The following is a 19,989-nucleotide window of genomic DNA, read 5'->3' on the forward strand; positions in this document are numbered from 1 at the left end:
CCTCAATAAATCTTTAATTTTCTAGTACTCAAGGTTCTCAGCATGGAGAATATATGGAAAAGTACTGTTTATTAATTGAATTTTGACCCAAATAGTAAGAAAAACAGTTGTGGGAATTAAAAGTAGGCCTAGCAGAGAATGTGAGACATTTACTGAATTTCTACAGAAGACACTTAAAAATAGATCACTCTTTCATCTGGGCCATGTGGATTTTGTGTGAATCATTATCAGGAGAGCCTGCAAATAACAATCCTTTTAAAAGTATATTTGTTTCTTACCTAAAAAAATAAAGATAGAAATTTCTGAAAACCCTGAGAATTGAATGAAGTGTGCTCCTGACTCAGGGCTCATATAATGCCAATTTCCTATAAAAAAGACAGTGGTTCATAGGAAAGAGGAAAAAAGAGAACTTTCTGTTTGTTATCCAAATGCACTGAACTGATTAGTTAGCTCACTTTGGGATCACATCACTGTCTTCAGTTCCTTTACTATTTCTCTGTGTCCTGTATAGGTTAACAAGCCTAACTATTCAAAAAATGTGTTATTCTTTCCTGATACTAGATTCTACATATTAAGTAATTGGGATGACATCAGTTTTGTGGTTTTGGGATCTTACTGTATTATAATCCTTAAAAATGGGAAATTTATTATTTTCATGTTTTAATTTTAAAACATGTTGCCAAACATGTTCTTTGGTTAAGTACAGAAAATGGATCCTTGGATGAAGTTGGGCACCCAATACAAAAGTTTGGAGTTACCCCAACAGGATCCTGAGTTCTCAAAAAGAATTGATTGGACAAGTTTTTAACCCACTTCATAGAGAGCAGAAGTCACCATGAGGCCATATATTCCAAATGGAGATCAAAGAGAGTTTAAGATAATAGAGTGGCATCTTGTTAATGTTTAGAATAGGTTTTTTTTTTTAACTTAGTGCCAGTTTGATCATTTAAAACCCAAACTAGCTTTTTTCAGCTTAAACAATAAGTCACAGAATTGAACAATGCTTGGAGAAGGATCCAAGGAGTGGATTGAAGGAAGCAGACAATAGTGGGGCAGTTTTGATAACATGATTTCTGCGAGGATTCTTTGCTATGGAGAAGAAATGGGATCTCAGTTATCATGCAGTTGCTCTCTGGGGTCAGGTGTCTATTCTAGGCTTCCTATATGCTTTCATTTTTGTTGATGTGCTCATAATCACAAACATTTTTATAAACTATCCACTAAACCAATTACTTTGACCATGGTGAAAGGTATACCCCTTCTAAGTATAAACTAGCCATTTGGCATCCCTGCTGATGGATGAAAAATCCCAGGTCTGTGATAGCGAGCTCCATCTGAAGTGCCCCTTGTCAGCACCTGGCTTAGGAGAGAGCTCACTCAGTTGTGGCTTCCCAGGGGGTGCTAGTGGTAAAGAACCCATCTGCCAACTCAGGAGACGTAAGAGACTAGAGTTCGATCCCTGGGTCAGGAAGATCCCCTGGAGGAGGCCATGGCAACCCACTCCAATTTTCTTGCCTGGAGAATTCCATGGACAGAGGAGCCTGGCAGGTTACAGTCCATAGGGTCGCAAAGAGTTGGACACGACTGAGGAACTTACACACTTTATTAATATTATATGAATTAATATGTGCCAGGTGCTTAGAAGAGTGCCTGGCACAGAGTAGGTACTGGATAAGAGTCACCTCTTAATACGTGTTGCTGTTCCCTATGGCAGTGAGGCAGTTTACCATTTTGTCCAGCTTTTCCCAAAATACTACCCTTTCTGATCCCTACAATCACGTGACTCTTCTTGACCCATTTCTCTCTCCACCTTTCCTTTCTCAACCTCTTTCTGTCCTTCTCAGCTTCCGCCTGCCTCTGTAAACACAGGTCTCTTAATGGTCCCGCTTCAAACATCTCCCCTTCTATACTCTGCCTCCCCATTTGGCTCTGCCTAGTGCCTTTAATCCAGGCCATCCCCACCCTGCCTGTTTCCTCCCTGCCTGGGTATCCACCCTGGGAAGACACGAGCACTCGTTCCTTAGAGATAGTAGTCAAAGAAGTGGTGCACATGGTCATTTCAACCCTGTCTTTTCTCTAAAACTCTGGACCATTGCTTTCTCCCACCACCTTCTATCTCCTACTCAGCCTTTGATAAATATTTGTTGAAAACATATTTAGCAGAACTTTTACTTAATGATGAAGTCAAAATGTTATCTGACTTCTAAAGTTATGTTTCAGTTTCAGTTGGCCCTCGTATGTCTACAAAGTCTCACTTTTATGGCTAATGTGCAAAATACACTTAACAAGTTTCATATAGAAAATTAGCATTGAAGCACTTCTAGCTGGATGTTGATGATTTCAAACTTGCTATGGCTAACTATCTTTCCAATCCTTCCATCTAAATTTAAAAACAAAAATGTGTCTAACTGTTCATATTCTTAATCTTATAGTTTACAGGCTTTCATGCCTTCTCTGAGTGCATTGCTCTCCCCAAGTCTTATATTCCTTATCCTCAATGATTCTAACCTTGTCAATATTAGCATAAGTTGAAAATGTGTCAGTGTCACAAACTTCATTTCTCAGAAGGCTCACAATTCATTGACCTATTTTGAAATGCAGTTTTCTGGGACTGAAATAGACATTAAAAGATACATCAGTGGTTCTTAAGGCTTTTTATTTTATTATCATCTGTACCCTACATAATGCCCCACAGAGAGAGAGAGGGGAGCAAGTGGAGAAATGGAATTTTTGTGCACATTCGTAGAAGAAAGAAAGGAAGAGAAGTGTACCAATTCGGGCTCCAGTAGGAAATAGAAGAAGCACTTAAAATAGGATTATATGGAGGGAAGGATCAGTTACAAAGGGACTATTTACAAAGTCATAAGGGAGGAGAAATACAAGGGTTAGTGCAATAACCAGTAGGGCATACTCCTAGCTGAGCCATGACCACCTTGAGGCCCCAAAGAGAAGTTAGCAGGACCCAGAGGGGAAAAGTCTGCAGAGTTAGCTGCTTGAGAAGAGCAGTGATGACCCTGGGTAAAAGGACAGTTCAAGGCAACTGTAGGATCCACAGGAATAAATAATCCTTCCCCTTTAGAGGGGTTTAGGAATCAATTTCCAATGTGGGAGAGGGTCTCCTCCACACTACCAAGCATTTCTTTAGACATCGCTGAGTATCCTTCCATTTAACTCAGCTCTGACACTATCCACCTGGAGGTCACATCAGATCCCACGTGTTGAGGCTTCAGTCACACAGACTGCCCCCTCCCTCCACATCAGATGCCACTTGTAAGCCCAGGTGATCACCTGTGCTTCAGACCAACAGGCTGTAGACTGGAGGTTCCACTGACTCCCTCTTTGGGTTGCACTAAGCTGATATAGTGGCTTGCAGAGCTCAGAGAAACATTTTAGCTACTAGACTAGTGGTTTGTTGTGAAAGGAGATAACTCAGGGACAGCCAGATGGAAGAACTGCAAAGGGGTAGGTATGGGAACATGCCCTCTCCAAGTACACCAGTCTCCTCCGATCTCCAGGTGTTCATCAACCCAGAAGCTGGCCATTTGGGTTTTCCTAGAGGCTCCTTACATAGGCGTGACTCCTGGCAATTTGCTGACCACTGGCAACTGAACTCGGTCCCCAGCTGCACTGGCAGCCAGCCCTGGTCTCTAAGAGGGGTCAAAAGTCACCTCATTAGCATAACAGAAGACACTTTTTATCACTCTCCTAACTTAGAAAATTCCAAGTGTTTTTAGGAACCCTGTGCTAGGAAAGGGATGGAAGATCCAAAGATACATTTCTTATTATAAATAATATCACAGCCTTATATCTCATACTGGGGCTTTCCACAGGCCAAACCTACCCTAAAACCAGGGACATGGGATGCTGTTGATGGAATCCTTGTTCTCATATAAATTATTATCCAAACTGGGATGTTTTTGAGAGTTAAAGGAGCTGTTAAAATTAATTATATTAATAACTACTGGAAAAAAAAAAAAAGAAACCTGCTACCCAACAATTCTATTATTATTGAAGATTTTCCTACAGTGAATAACGAGCACCACTGTAGCAGGACGGCCCCTGCTGCTCTGTACATTCTATGGCAGAATTGCTCCACCTTTGCTTCCCCACACATTTCATGTATGCACACGTCACATGCACCTCGCCCACATCTCCTCCTAGCTCACCAGACTCTGTATCCTGTAGGCTGCAGCAGGCACCAGAGCACAAAATGGCTTGTCCACCGAGGACGCGTACGGCAGCCACACCTGACGCTTCCATCAATCGGGAGTGAGCTGTCTCGAGCTACTTGGGTCTGATGCACATTGTTAAACCAGTGAGCAATCTCCATGCTGCTCTTGAAAGGGAGGTGTGTGTTAGATTATATCTGGAAAGGGTCAGGAAAAGAGGATCATCACTAGTCATCTTTTTTTTAATTTAGTTTTTTGAATTTCTGGCTGCCCTGAGTCTCCATTATAGTGCACAGCCTTTCTCTAATTGCAGCACACAGGCTTCTATTATTGTGGAACACAAGCTCTAGGGTGAGCAGGCTCAGCAGTTGGCAGTGTGCGGGCCTCTCTAGTTGTGGCGTGTGAGATGTTAGTTCCCTGATTAGGGGGTGAACCTATGTTCCCTGCATTGGAAGGTGGATTTTCAACCACTGGACCACCAGGGAAGTCTCACCAGTCATCTTTCAACTATTAACCATATATTAAAGTAAGAACTTTGTTCTCTGCTCATGAATCTCACACACTATTAGATGAGACTATAGAAGTGAGAAGGGTAAACCCACTGCAACTTATTTAATACAACTGTTCACATTTCTATTCATCAAAAAATGAACATTTCAAAACTAAACCCACGTTTACAGCAATTGCACTCTTTAGTATTTACTCAATGAAATTGAAAACTTGCACACAGACATTTATAGGAGCTTTATTCATAATTGCCAAAATCTGAAAGCAACCTAGAGGTCCTTCAGTAGGTGAATGGGTAAAAAACTAAGACATTGACACAATGGAACATATCTAGTGCTAAGAAGAAATGAGCTGTCAAGCTATGAAAAGACACAGAGGAACCTTTAAGTGCACATTGCTAAGTGGAAAAAAAAGCCAATCTGAAAAGGCTACATTGATTCCAACTATATGATATTCTGGCAAAGGCAAAACTATGGGAACAATAAAAACATCAGTGGTCACCAGGGGTTAGGAAGGAGAGAGGGATGAATAGAGTACAGAGGATTTACAGGGGATTTTTAGAGCAATGAAACTGTTCTCTACAATACTATAATGGTGGATACATGTCCTTATATAGGGGCTTTCCTGATGGCTCAGACGATAAAGAATCTGCCTGCAATGCGAGAGACCCAGATTTGATCCCCGGGTCGGGAAAATCCCCTGGAGAAGGAAATGGCTACCCATTCCAATATTCTTGCCTCGAGAATTCCACCAACAGAGAAGCTTGGCCTTCACAAAGAGTCAGACACAACTGAGCAGCTAACACTCACTTTTTTCCTGTCCTTATTTATTTGTCCAAACTTGTAGAATAGACCACACCTAGAGTGAACATGAATATAAACTATGAACTTTGAGTGCTAATAATGTGACGATGTAGGCCAATCAGTTGTAACAAGTGTACCATTTTGGTGGGAGTTATTGATAATCGTAAGGCTATGCAAGTGTCCAGGCAAGGGACTTAGGGGGAAGTCTCTGTAGCTTCTTCTCAGTTTTGTTGTAAACCTAAAACTGCTCTAAAAATAAAGTCCATGTTTTCAGTGAAAATGACTGTCAAAGCTGGAGAAAGACTTTGTAAACCACAACAGATGACATCAGATTGCCAATCAGACACAGCTTTCTCAATGAACTTCTTTGTTCAGATGAAAGCAAACAGAAATCATTGACTGGTTAACAATATCACAGACAGGAGTCATTTCAAAAGAGTCTGTAAATAGACATGGAAACAAACCCATTTTCCAGTGTACCTACTTTCCTTTAATGTTGTCTTTCATGTCTTCAAAAAAAAAGTGACTTTCCAACCTCTTCCTGTTGTCCATTGTGCCCACAATGGACTCTTATATGCTCTCCTCTGAGACTGAGGGAGTTCCATCACTGAGGAACATTTTCTTGCAATTTTTATGGACATAATTATGCACTTTGAAATTTACTGTATAATATTTTGTGGGAATAAAAGGGAATGTTTTTAAAGGAAAGGAATAATTTACTCTGTCACTGATTCTTCCCATTTTTAAGAAGGCAAATAGAGAAAAATTCCTATAGAAAAAGACAGTATTCCAGACATTTCTGCATCAACATCTCTAATATTTGAAAACATACAAAATAAGCACTACCTCTAAAGACAGAAAGGACAAAATAAATGATAGCATTTTTCCCTACATGAAACCTACAAGTAGAATCTTTCAGCCTCTCATCGCTGTCCCTTGTTGTATGGGGGTGACTTTCAAAGGGCTTTTACTTTTTTAATGGTTTGTGGGACCAAGCAGAAAGAACTGTTTCCCCCTGCAGAAGTGTGGAGTCCTAACCACTGGACCACCAGGGAATTCTTTCAAAAGGCCTTCTTGATGGTATCATCCCAATTGGTATCATCCCAATTCCAAAACACTAAGAAAAAAATAACTTACATAGATGATATATAAATACATTTCTGTATAATATATTATATATATATAATTTATTTATATATATACATTTCTGTATTATATATGTATATATATTATATATTTTTATATTAGATTATATTCTTGGGCTCCAAAATCACTGCAGATGGTGACTACAGTCATGAAATTAAAAGACTCTTTCTCCTTGGAAGGTAAACTATGACAAACCTAGACAGGGTATTAAAAAGCAGAGACATCACTTTGCCAACAAAGGTCCATATATATAGGTCCTATGGTTTTTCCTGTAGTTAGGTACAAATGTGAGAGTTGGATCATAAAAAAAGACTGAGCACTGAAGAATTGATGGTTTCGAACTGTAGATGCTGGAGAAGACTCTTGAGAGTCCTTTGGATGGCAAGGAGATCAAATGGTCAGTCCTAAAGAAAATCAACCCTGAATATTCATTAGAAGGGATGGTGCTGACGCTGAAGCTCCAATACTTTGGAGCATCAGGCCACCTGATGCGAAGAGCCGACTCATTGGAAAAGACCCTGATGCTGGGAAAGATTAAGAGCAAGAGGAGAAGGGAGTGATAGAGGGTGAGACGGTTGGATGGCATCATGGACACAATAGACATGAGTTTGGACAAACTCCAGGAGATAGTGAAGGACAGGGAAGTCTAGCGTACTGCAGTGCACGGGGTCGCAAAGAGTCGAACATACCTTAGCAACTGAACAACAGCAACAATGTATATGACTTGACATATTAATAAAAATGACATATTAAAGGGGAAAAATCCTGCTCCATTTTCACCTGAAATCATTAAGATGAACTTAGAAATCACCAAGATCAATTAGAATGTTTTAATTGTCATTTTATAAAATGGATTCAGATACAACATCCATTACTTATGTTGCTATTTATGTTAGCAGCTTCTGTGTAGTTGGTATAAATTCCTAGAAGGTATCCAGCTGAGGTCCTTCTGTAAGCGCAGAAAGCTATTCTAGCAACAGACCAAATGAATCAACGTATGTCTACAGCATTTCCGCAAGGTACATCAAAATGAGCATTTCCCCAACACGTTTCATGTCCAGAAACATAAACAGACGCACACACAGTCTAGGTTCCCACACACAGCTTTAAAAGACTTCATTAAAAGAAAGCAAGTTGTTTCCTCCCCTTTTACTAAAAAGCTTTCTCTTTAATGGCTTTTAAAAAATTCAATTGTAAAACACCTCAACAAATCAACATAAATGAAAATCTTTGCGTGTGGAGAACTACTGGAAGGTAAGGATAGCCACAGAAAAGGTTGTTGCCTATCATTTGAATATCACAGAGAAAAATAACAAAAGACCATGAATATTTTTTTTTCTCTCATTTGGAAGTTATTAGTAGACTTCCCTTTGTTCCATTGAGAAATGAGAGAAGAAAATATGAAGTTACAGCGAACCCATATGGCCAGCAGGAAAATCCTACTTAATTGCTTTATTGCCAGAAATGTTAAATCACTTCCTGAGGATACAGTTCAAATGAAACATATGGCAGCTATTAACAAAGAACCCCTAATGAATTCAAAAATATGCTTTTTATGGGAGCTTTCTCATAAGCAACAGTCAAGCATATTACTTAAGCTATATATACAAATATACACTTGGTTTTTTATTCCCACAAAAATTTGATGAACACCTACTTTGTACCAGACGATACAGACAGCTTGCATGAAGTGATTTTTTTTTTTCCAAGCCCAGAAATGCGCTTCCCTGGTGGCTCAGGGGTAAAGAATCCGCCTGCCATGCTGGAGACCTGAGTTTGATCCCAAGTGGGAAAATCCTCTGGAGAAGGAAATGGCAGCCCACTCCAGTATTCTTACATCAAAGGCAAAAAGAAATCTCCTGACCAGCACTTTCTCCCCAGGGGTTCAACACCCAGGAAAACCATACCATTTCTGCCTGGGTAGCACTCCAATAAGTGTGCTAATCATTGTCATTCAGCAGCCTCTGAGTGGAACTATTCTCCTGTATCTTTTTCAACTGGATCATGAATTCCACAAAAAAAAAAAAAAAAAGTTGCTGCTAATTAAGAAACAACAAATAGCTTTAATTAATTGAAAACCAGGTGTCAGCATTTTTTAAAATTTATTGCCTTTCATCCCTAGAAAATTTCACAGATCTAATCAGTGTATTCATAAACCATTTTCTAAAGAGATGGTTCTCCCTCAAATTCAAATATAAATCAGCTGAAGGATATCCAGCTGTTATTACTATGTGATTATACTTTAAAAGAAAAGTTATTAAATGTTGGGTACATTAAACTTTGACTTTCCTTTCTCCATGTGCTGATACGGCCATTGCAGTTATTTAATGGAGGTGAGTTTTGGTAACTTAAAGAATCATGCAGAGCATGGGGTGATATTCTAAAGTAACTGGCACTGTCTACATGACATATTGGATCTGGCTATTTGGAGGCTAAAATATTTTTGTTTGATAGGGCAACATGATTAATATCTTTATTAAATATTTACTTATACATGCTTGGTTACACACTTTGTAATCAAATAGAATAAAATATGGAGAAGGCTTGTCACTGGTCACCTTGGAATTGGGGTAAGACATTCAATTTGTCTAAAACACTTTAGCCATAAGAAGAGAGAGCTTATTTAGAGAATTTCTGAATGTTTCATACAGACATCCTGCACAAGTATTTTGTGGTCTAAGTCAATATCTGCCCATAGGGCCTCTGCAAATCTTTCTTCTCCTTTGTTTCAAAATACTTTGATTATTAGTGTTTTGAAATTAGTGATCTCGAAGATCAGCATGTGGGTAGTTGTGTCCTGGCTTCCATTCTATTAATGTGACCTCACAAAACTTACTATACTTTTTAAGACTTAATGGAGTTGGTCTAAGGATTGAGTGAGTTTATGCAGATAAAATCTTAAAACTGTACCTTGTGCATACTGAGAACTTAGTAAGTGTTAGCTCTTCATACACTGAGGACCTTTCTCCATGAAAGTGAAACTGTTAGTCCCTCAGTCGTGTCTGACTCGATGCGACCTCATGGACTGTAGCCCGCCAAGCCCCTCTGTCCATGGGATTCTTTAGGCAAAAATACTGGAGTGGGCAGCTATTTCCTTCTCCAGGGGATCTTCCCAAACCAGGGTTCAAACATGGGTCTCCTGGACTGCAGGCAGATTCTTTACCATCTGAGCCAATTACCTATTACCACCCTTTACAATCTTGTAATGAAAGGGTTTCTATTTTGTTTTGTTACTTATTTGCATGAAACAAAAGACAAAATTTAATTTAAAAGCCCTTATCTCTAGTCAGGGGACAAATCTGGGGCTAGGTTTAAAATATATAGTATGGATTTAATTCCATTCTTAGACCTTTCCCAAAATAGAGACATAAGAAGTAAACAAACATTGCCAAAGCTGTAGGATGACTTTCTTGTCAAGGGAAGACAGAATCAGAGAAGTTTTTCTTGAAACAAAGAAGAAATCAGATGATCTTGCTGTAAATAAAAGGGTGCTGAGGACAGGGCTGGAAGCCTGTGCAGTCCATCTGATGCCCTGCTGTCTGGATGTGGTCCTCCACTCTGCCATTTAACAACTGGATGTTCTCCTCAGGGCTGCATCTTTGCCAGGATGCAGAGTCAGCATTCACAGCCAGAGAACAAGAAGTGAACAACTAAAGGTAGATCAAGATTAAATCAAAATATGCTTTCATGGTAGATCAAGCTTGCCAAAACAAATCCTCCTCCATTTTTTTTATCCATAGATTTTTCCCTTATTTGAAAAACTGCATCAATCTCCAAATCCTGTAAATTCCAAAGGTGAGGTTCTCAACAATAATCAATATCTCACAAAGATATGAGTCTTGATCTTTGAGATTTCTAAAAATGGAGATTGATATTATTTTCTTAGGCTGATCTAAAATAGAGGTGCACGTGAAATTCCCTCTCTCCCTCTCTCGCTCTCTCTCATACACATGTGCAGCAAAATTAATTTCCCATTTGAGCCTATTTTCCTTCCTTCAACTCTGAAGACTTTATCCCCTAAAGAAGGGGAGAGAGACATGCTTGTAGACATCTTGTGTGGTCAGCGGTTGTGGCGTAGAAAGCGTGAAATCACAGTGGGCCAAATAGATTTATAAAAGGCTTTCCAATAAAAGTTAATGCCCTCATGCTAACTGTATTTTATACATGAGTGGCTGAGGTGAATGGCAATCAGAAGCTCACTTCCTTAGTTTGTTTTAAGGTATCCACAAGGAGTAGAACTACACTATTCTGCCTTAAAGTCTGTTGAAGACATCTCATCCTGAACTCTAGTTTCTAAATAATAGTGATAGATAATCGTTACTAGGAATTGAACTTCTAAACCTCTCATTTCAGTAATTCGCTCATTGGACCAGTGCCCATAGTAGCAAATAGAGCGGCTGTCTTTTCCCAAGGACCTCATGTGCTTTACAGAAGCCACTACATCTGGTGCTTTCAGCAGCCCTGTGAAGTCGAGGTACTTATCCCCCTTTTATCAAGGAGGAATCTGAACCTTGAGAGGACTGGACAGAGACTTGAAAGGCTCAGATACTGACCAAACAATTAACTTTCTTTGCCTACCAAAATAGGACAAAGAAATTGAACTATAAAAAATTCGATCCAAATTCAAAGTGTTTTTAGTTTCATTTATTGCAATACCTTTTAAGGGTGAGATGAGTCTGTCTTCAGAGAGGAAAACAATTACATGACTGATTTACAATGAGCTTAGCTGGATCTAGTGACTTTACGATGGTGCACAGCTCTCTCTTTTTTTCTTTTCAGCTTCATTGAAGTATAATTGTCAAATAAAATTTTAAGACATTTAAAGTGTGCATTGTAGTGATTTGATATATACATATCAAATCAATCATCACTTGATTGATGATTAATATATATCAAGTCAGATACATCATTTGATTGATGTATACATTGTGAAGGGCTTCCCTGATGGCTCAGAGGGTAAAGAATCTGCCTGCAATGCAGGAGACACGGGAGATGCAGGCTTAATCCCTGGGTTGGGAGATCCCCTGGAGGAAGAAATGGCAACCCACTCCAGTATTCTTGCCTGGGAAATCCCATGGACGGAGGAGCCTGATGGGCTACAGTCCACGGGCTCACAAAGAGTCGGACACAACTGAGTGACTAAGCACACGAAACATCCATTGTGAAAGGATTCCCTCTTTTGTTAATTAACATATCCATCACATATCTTGTCACATATTTGTCTTTTTTTGGTGAGAACATTTGAATTCTACTCTCTTAAAAAAAATCAATTGTATAATATAGTTATCAACTATAATCCCCATGCTTTACATTAAATCCTTAGACCTTATTCATCTTATAGCTGAACATTTATACCTTTCACTAATTCTTCCCTATTTCTCCCACTCCATCAGCCCCTGGCAACCACTTTTCTACTCTCTCTGTTTCATGCTTTTTTTTTTTTTAAGATTCCACATATTAAAAATACCATGTTGTATTTGTCTTTATTTCACTTTGCATAATGCCTTCAAGGTACATGTTATAACAGATGGTATGATTTCCTTCTTATTCAGGCCTGAATAATATTACACACACACACACACACACACACACACACAACCACACACACACATGCATACCACATCTTCTTTATCCATTCATCCATCAGTGGGCACTTAGGCTTTTACCATATATTGGCCATTGTAGATAATATTGCAATGCAAATGGGAGTGCAGATACCTCTGATATCCTCTTTCCTTTTCTTTAGACATATATACTCAGATGTGGGATTGTTGGATCATATATATGGAAAGTATAAAATATTTTTAACTTTTTGAGAAACCTCCATTCTATTTTTCATAATAGTTGTACCAAATTACATTCCCACTATCAGTGCACAATGGTTCCCTTTTCTCCACATGCTCACCTATACTAATCATCTCTTGTCTTTTTGATGATGACATTCTATATGTGTGAGTTGATGTCTCATTGTGGCTTTGATTTGCGTGTCCCTGATGATTAGTGATGGTGAACACCTTTCATGTGCTTGTTTGCCATTTATATGCCTTCTTTGGAAAAAAAAAAAATGTCTATTCAGTTCCTCTTCTCTGATATTATTAGTGTCAGGCTGTATTTAATTTTTGCTTCATTTATGGGGCATCATATTCTTCCTAATAATATTATTTGCTATTTCCTTCTAATGATACCACAATTTGTGACTTTTTTTCTTTTTCAGGCGATTCCAGGTATTTCAGAGAAGGAAAAGGCTGGTAAGTTGACACTGGTTTTGTTTTCACTCCTATCTATTTCAGAATAAAATTCCATCTTTCATATGGACATTTCATTAAATATCTAAAATGCATACATCTCCTCAGTTTCTGGGCAAAAGTTATGGTTGAATTCCTAGAAAAATAAGTTTTGCTCAAAATGCGAGGAAAAAATATGGTTTTCTAACATAACATTATATCTTGTTAGAATAAGGTGTGTAATTCTTGTGGCCTTAATTGTAAATGTGATCACAACTGTTTTCTTGAGAAAAATAATTAGATGTTGTTCAGTATACTGAGGAATGGTCTTTGGAGATCTGTTGCTCCTACAGCCAGCCCTTTGTATCCACGGGTTCTGCATCCATGGACTCAACCAATCTGGGTCAAAAATATTTGAAAAAGCAAAGATTTCCAGAAAGATCCAAAAGAGAAAAACTGGAATTTGCCACAGAGGCAACTATTTACATAGCATTTACTTTGTGTTAGTTATTATAGCTAATCTAGAATGAATTTAAAGGATGTAGGAGGATGTGTGTAGGTTGTATATAAGTACTGGGCCATTTTATGTAAGAGACTTGAGCGTACGTGGACTTCGGTGTCCACCAGGGAGTCCCGGAACCAGTCCCCTGAGGCTACTGAGGGACCAAGATTATGAAGGGTTTTTAAAAATTTTAGTAGCCTGTTTAGTAGTCCTAGAAAAAGATGTGCTTGTTTAAAGATTATGTCATACCATCAAAAATATAATTGTGAAGCGATATGGATAGTTCATTAGAGAAAAATGATAATATATTTCTGTGTTCTGTGCTATAATTATAACTATTTAACAGTATCATGGGAAGTGGATGAGGATTAATGAGAAATGCAGAAATATGAAAAATTAGACTCAGGTTGGTGGAATGGTATGCTTTTTAACAATCTGTTGATCATCCTCAATATAGTCTTACGTTTTCTGTGTAAAAAAACGAAAAAAATCTTTTTAAAAAACAGATTAAAGGTGCTTTACCAAGCTTAAAGCACATCACTTAGCTCTTTGATGTGTGTAATTTTTAAAAGCCAAATTAAAAGTTTATAGAATCATCTAAAAGATGTCATGACTTCAGGTGACTTTACACTAATGCATTAGAGTTGTTCTGATAGGATTGTTTTATGGGGGATGTTGTGTCAAGTTCAGTGACTCGATTTTTGCTGCCAGATAGTTTTCACACACAAGTTTTCATAGTTTATGTCCTTCCAAGAGCTAAAGTGTTCTCCTCTGTTTAGGCTGTGTCTAGCCTCTTGTGTCTAATATGTTGAAAGGTAAACCTTCCAAATAAAAGAAAAACATGGAACTGGTATCTTGTGTCAGTTCAAGAGAAAAACTGCTCAGTTTATCATGTGTTGGTATCATGCGCTGGACTAATGATATATACTAAACAGATTCAAATTACCATTACCGAGCTCTAATACCTTCAATAATTAATATATTAGCTATCTCCTTAGAACAAAACATTAATGGTGAAGAGTGCATTTGCATCACAAAGAAAAAGGAAGTTAGCCAAAGCTGTGTTTTATCTTGTGTTGTGACATTCTCTGTAATTTGCAGGATTGGCTACCATTTAAACAAAGGGTGTAACAGAGCAAAGTTGTCATCTTATTCCAGAAAATCAGCACATTCTTCCATACCCCAAGGAGAAAATTAGGATAGGAATTCTTGGCTGGAGGGGCAGAGGGAGAAAGGCTGGAAATGCCATTGCTTGAGAGACTGAAGAGGTGAAGACTTTTTTTGCCACTAAAATGATGTCAGTGTGCTAGGGAGAAGCACCTCAGTTATCAAGCTCCTCTTAAAGACATTTTTATTAAAACAAAGAGCTAATTAAACAGAAAACATACATATAATGCACACACCACTTTTTAAAAGCCATAATCCCAGATGTTTTCCTCCTCCTCAACAACAACAACAACAACAACAACAAAACCCATGAAATTAAATGTCACTATTTAATTATCTCTTTGGGTCACTTTTACACTCCTGGGGCAGAAATTTTTAAAGTTGATAAATTTCATTCACAGATGATTTGTGAAAGGTCAGATGCACTAATTCGTATGTATGACCTAAGTGGACCCCCGGATGCCCCATCTCAGACGTTTAACCCAGGATGGGCTGATTTGAGCAGAACCTGGCTTTTGTGCATTAAAACATTAGAATGATTGAAATTCACTCCAGAATGGATTCTAATTTAGATTTCTTGAGAATGTACAGTATATTATAAGGAAATATAATTGGAAATACAAGAAGGAGGAAATACAATTTTGTTTGAGTACATAAATACAAGAAAGAAATGGTTTTTTAAATCAATGAATTTATATGTTAAGATAGAGGCTTATGTTTGAATATTTTATTCAGTTTGCAACAGATTTGCCAATTCAAAAGAGAGTATGATTCATTTCAAAAGGTTTTAAAGGACTATGAAAGTCTAATCAATTTCCTAAATTTCTAAAATGTATTATGCCATATTTAAAATATTTTGAGTGTTTTACATACAAATATGAATATCTTTATTCCTTTTTATGAGTCTTTGTTTTTAAGCTCTGCTAGACAGAGGAGTGACAGGAAAGGCAGAGGACCTACTCAGTCTTCTGGGGGTTAATTGAGCCTTTAAATAGGATTAAGCTTCATTCCCACCCCTAAGGCCTGTCATTTTTTTTTTGTTGTTTGGCTAAATGAATGTAGCCTATTGTTTCTTATTAAGAAAGTCTATTTTAATCTGTGTGACCTCTCATCCAAGCCAACTGGAACCAGCTTCACCAGGCTTTGTGAAGCTCTGAACAAAATCATTTAGGGAGCATGCTATTAATAATTCTTAAGTTGCAGTTGTGTGGTTGCCCCAGTGTGGGGTCTAAGTAGCTGTCTTCTCTTCTGATCTGTGTTGCTACATAAATTCAGCCTAGTGGAATCATTCTGCTGCTTCTCTGCCATCTTGGGATGACAAAACCCTCCAAAGGAAGACTGTTGTTGTTAAACAGCATCCCATTGGTTCATTTACTCCACAACTATGTACTGAACAGCAACATGCACTAAGCATCATGTTAGGTTTTATCAAGGAAGCTGTTATGAACAAGATATGGTTCTCACCCAGAAGGAACTCAAACTCTAGAGGAGAATATTGCATTGGGCCGGCATCCTCCTTTTCCTCTTCTCAAAGAAAAATTCTTAAGCCAAGTTATTAAGAAAACCTCACAAGAAAAGAATCAAATATCAAATAAAAATATTGTTTTCAAGAAATTCTATGTTGGAATGTGCATTCTTCAGATCTAAGAGTCCAATACATTTTGTTTTAAAAAATCAGAATTAATCACACAAATATCAGTATGTGTAGTTGTATCCAACACAGAATAATTTCAGTTAGCTTCCTTTATGCCACCAGAATCTGTAAAGAGTGAGCCCAAAGCCACTGGTATATTTTCCAGCACATCTGCTTCTTGCCTGTGTATCCTTGAGCAAGTTCCTTAACCTCTTCATTTTCCCATTTCTAGAGAATAAATAAAGAAGCTGCCATGTTGTAAGGCTACAATGCTTGGCACAAAGTAGGCCCTAAAAAATGGTAGTTGTGTCTTGTGATAATGAGTTGTGCTTATAACCACCACTTGTGCAAGCCAGAGAGACTAGCTATGTTACTCCTGCCCGTGTCTGCTCAGAGTTCTTGAACACTTCCTCGGGGGCACCAATTAACAGCTGAGCAGCTGTCCATGTGGAAGAAAGAGATCACTTTCTCCGGAAGCCTCTGAGTCAGTTCACTCAGACAGAGGTTATCACAGTGTAGGCAGACTTGTCCATATTTTAACATCTCTTTAGAAATTCTTAGCTCTATTAATGTGAAATTCTCTCAAGTGAATAGATAATCTTTGATTTTTCACAAAAAGATTACTCCCTGAGAAATGTATGTCCTAGATGCTGGGGTGATTGGATCCTGTCTACTCAGCGACCCCCTCCCTCCCTCGCCTCCTGCATATAGTCCTGTCAATACTGCCGTCCTATCATCCCATGTCCATTCTCCCTGCTGTTGTTTTAAAGCAGCCCTCCACTTTGCACTGACTTTGGAGACAGTGTCCAGAACTGGTTTCCCTGCCTTAATTTATCATTATACCGGTTCACTCTCTACACTGTCACCAAAATTATCTTTGAAGAGCATCACCTGATCATGTCGATTCCTACTTCAGCTTTTTGTTAACCTCCTTACTGATTGCACGATAAGATCAAACTTTCCTGCTTGACATCATTGGCCATTTGTAATCTGGATGCTGTGTATTGCACTGGATATGCCCATGTCACCCCTCTAGTTCACCCTCCACCCTCCTTCTCCCCAGTTCTGTGATCTGGAGGTGGACCAGTGTGGGCAGAAGCTTGGGCTGCTCTCTTTTCTGTCTTCTTGTTGCACCAGCGAGGAGCCTCAACAGGAGAGTAATGGTTGGAAGGACAGTAGGGCTGTGAGGTTGGGTCATTTATTCCCCCATCTGCCTCCCGAGGAATCACAGCTGGCATTTTCCACCCAAATTCCTCTGTTCTTTAAATCATTCTCTCCTCTGGCCTTGTGGTTCCCCTACACCTTTATCAATAGTTCTGTTATTAAACTCCCTTCAATTTACCCAGGTTGCCATCTGTTTCCTGCTAGGGGTTTCACTGATAAACCCACCAATATTTTCTCTTGTTTCTATTCCTTTGTGTTTGTTGGTTAGTTGGTTTGTCCAACTTCAGCCATAATATACAGCCACAGAACCCATTTTAACTTTGATCTTTCTACTTCTATGTAGATTATGCAACTGCCTTTTTAAAAATACAGATGATAGGTGGAGATAGAGGGAGAAAAAGAGAAATGACTTATTCAGGAAAAAGAGAAGCGATGGGCGATGTTTATCTTTATCATAAATGAATAGAGTTTCATTTAATCACATGGGGGAGAAAAATATCTATCCTTACTATTTAGAACGTGTCCTCTATTGCCCAAAGACATGTAAATTAGAAAATTGCCATTGCTTTTTAGTCACCAAAATGTGACTCTCTAAGCATATTTGAAAAGTAGTCATAGGGAGTAATATGAAATCTCTCATTCTAAAGTTAAATCATATAACACAAATTTTGTTAGGCTGCAGAGCAACCCATAAAAAATATACCACAATCATGAGCCAAAAATAACAATTTTTTTTTTGCATTTTTTGTCTTGAAAATTCTACTTGTCCAACAATAACACCTCCTTCATGAATTATTTCCAAGGCAGGAATAGTCCTTGATTTTTCTGTGCTCCTAGAAAACTCTGTGTTGTCAATTACAGTTTTGTCATCTTGCTTTTCTGTATGATCTCTTCTCTAGGCAATGAGTGTTTCTAGATCAGGAATATCATCTTTGTGTGCTCTGTAATTAGAACAGCTCTTGGCACATAGTAGGTGCTCTGTAAATACATGTTAACCAATTAATTATAATTACAAAAATGCTTTGGCTTCAATCTTTAGAGTTAATATGGTTCTAAAACATTTTGACTCCCTGCCTCAACTCCCTTCTTTATGCCTGCTACCCACACAACTGCCAAGTATCTCAACTAGGTAATTAATTAATGATGTTATTTGGGGATCTATTCCATACAAATGTGCAAAGGGCACCATTGAGAAAGATGATTCAGAATTGAACTTTGGTTACATTCATTGGTCATTTTTCTTCGGATGTTTGTTTGCCTGTCTCTAGGTTATTTTCTGGTCAGAAAATGTTAAAAATCAAGATAATTAATGATTATAGCCTGAAACACTTGTGAAAGATAGCTTTCAGAGGCATATAACAGATTCATAGTCTGTCTAAACTTTATGTTGTGGCAACACAGAACATAGAAATCAAGCACTTGTTTGTGACATGTGTAAGGGGGGAAAACAAGGTTTTCACAATTTCATTACAAGCTCCTTGTAAACATAATAAATAACAAAGCCCAGACACGGTGCCTTTTGGTATTAATTTTCTTGGCTGCCTTTGACCACTGAAAAGGAAAATGAAGATAACAAAAAGAAAAAAACTGAAACGCGAAGATATTCCTCCTTTTCCAGTCTTATTATCATTTCTTTAATTCAGAGACCTACCCATGCAATGTAAGATTCCACTCTAAGTCGTGTTCCAATCTTGATAGATCCAAAAAGATTTGACAGACAAAACTAGGACTGCTCGATTTCAGCATTCTTCTTTGAAAGACTGTGCCCTATTCTGTGTCTCCATTTTAGTACAAATCAGGTCGGTTTTAGGGCTGTCTCACTCACTAGACTCTAAGCATCTTGCAAGATGGAATTTTGTTTCATTCAGCTCTGTGTTTCCAATGCCTGGCATTATTGTAGTTGCCCTATATTTGGTAAATGAATGGATAAATTAGATATTTTTAAAATCTGCAAATACAATACTCCCAAAGCCAAATGTAGAATCTTATAATTTTATTCTAGGTGAAACACTTTCTGTACTGCAAAGACCCCCAGCTGTTTCACAGGGTTAAACAGGATCTGAAAATTGTCTTTATCAGGCTAGACTGGTCTTTGGCCAACATTCCAAATTCTTTATTTCCTTTCACTCTCAGAAAATGAATTTCATTAATTTTTTTATGAATGGCTTATAAATACTCACTTATTTTACTTTTCTTAGTATTATGGTCTCTGTTTGCCTGATTTTTTATGAGAAAGGAATTTAGGGTATGCCCACAAATAACCTCTCAGTTTTTCTAAAACCTAATGTAAACTAATCCATGAAAAAGTTGGCTGTGGTTGACTGGGCTGTTGAGAGAAAACACATTAGCTTTCAGGTATCAAAGAATTCGTGAAAAATATAAGTAAGTTATTCTTAAATGCCACAGATCTTGAATTCATAGGATATTTTCCAGTGTCTGTTTCTTAATGTTCTATTGGTATTCCATTTATTACCAAGTAGGTAAAACAAAGCTACTGTATTACCAGAACCAAGCAAATGTATTTCCTTTTCTTCTCAATTATATTACAAGCAATACAAGTGCATGATAATTTTTCTTTTAACAAGTAGCAATTCAAATACTGCTTCCTGCACTTGGAGTGGTTATCAAAAATGGTATCTTTTTACAGTATTTAATGATTCCTATGATGTATTGC

At 38.0% G+C, this 19,989-nt stretch overlaps 1 protein-coding gene across 3 annotated transcripts in view; it reads left to right on the forward strand.

The window, feature by feature from the left end:
* DLC1 (DLC1 Rho GTPase activating protein) overlaps nt 1-19,989 on the forward strand; it is a 409,749-nt gene that overhangs the window by 193,755 nt on the left and 196,005 nt on the right. For all 3 annotated transcript variants that reach the window (XM_061134629.1, XM_061134633.1, XM_061134628.1), the window contains exon 5: nt 12,840-12,873. In XM_061134629.1, coding sequence (XP_060990612.1) covers nt 12,840-12,873 — 34 coding nt within the window. The remainder of the gene's footprint in view (nt 1-12,839; nt 12,874-19,989) is intronic.

This window comes from Dama dama, chromosome 32 (genome assembly GCF_033118175.1).
Source record: "Dama dama isolate Ldn47 chromosome 32, ASM3311817v1, whole genome shotgun sequence".
NCBI lineage: Eukaryota > Metazoa > Chordata > Mammalia > Artiodactyla > Cervidae > Dama > Dama dama.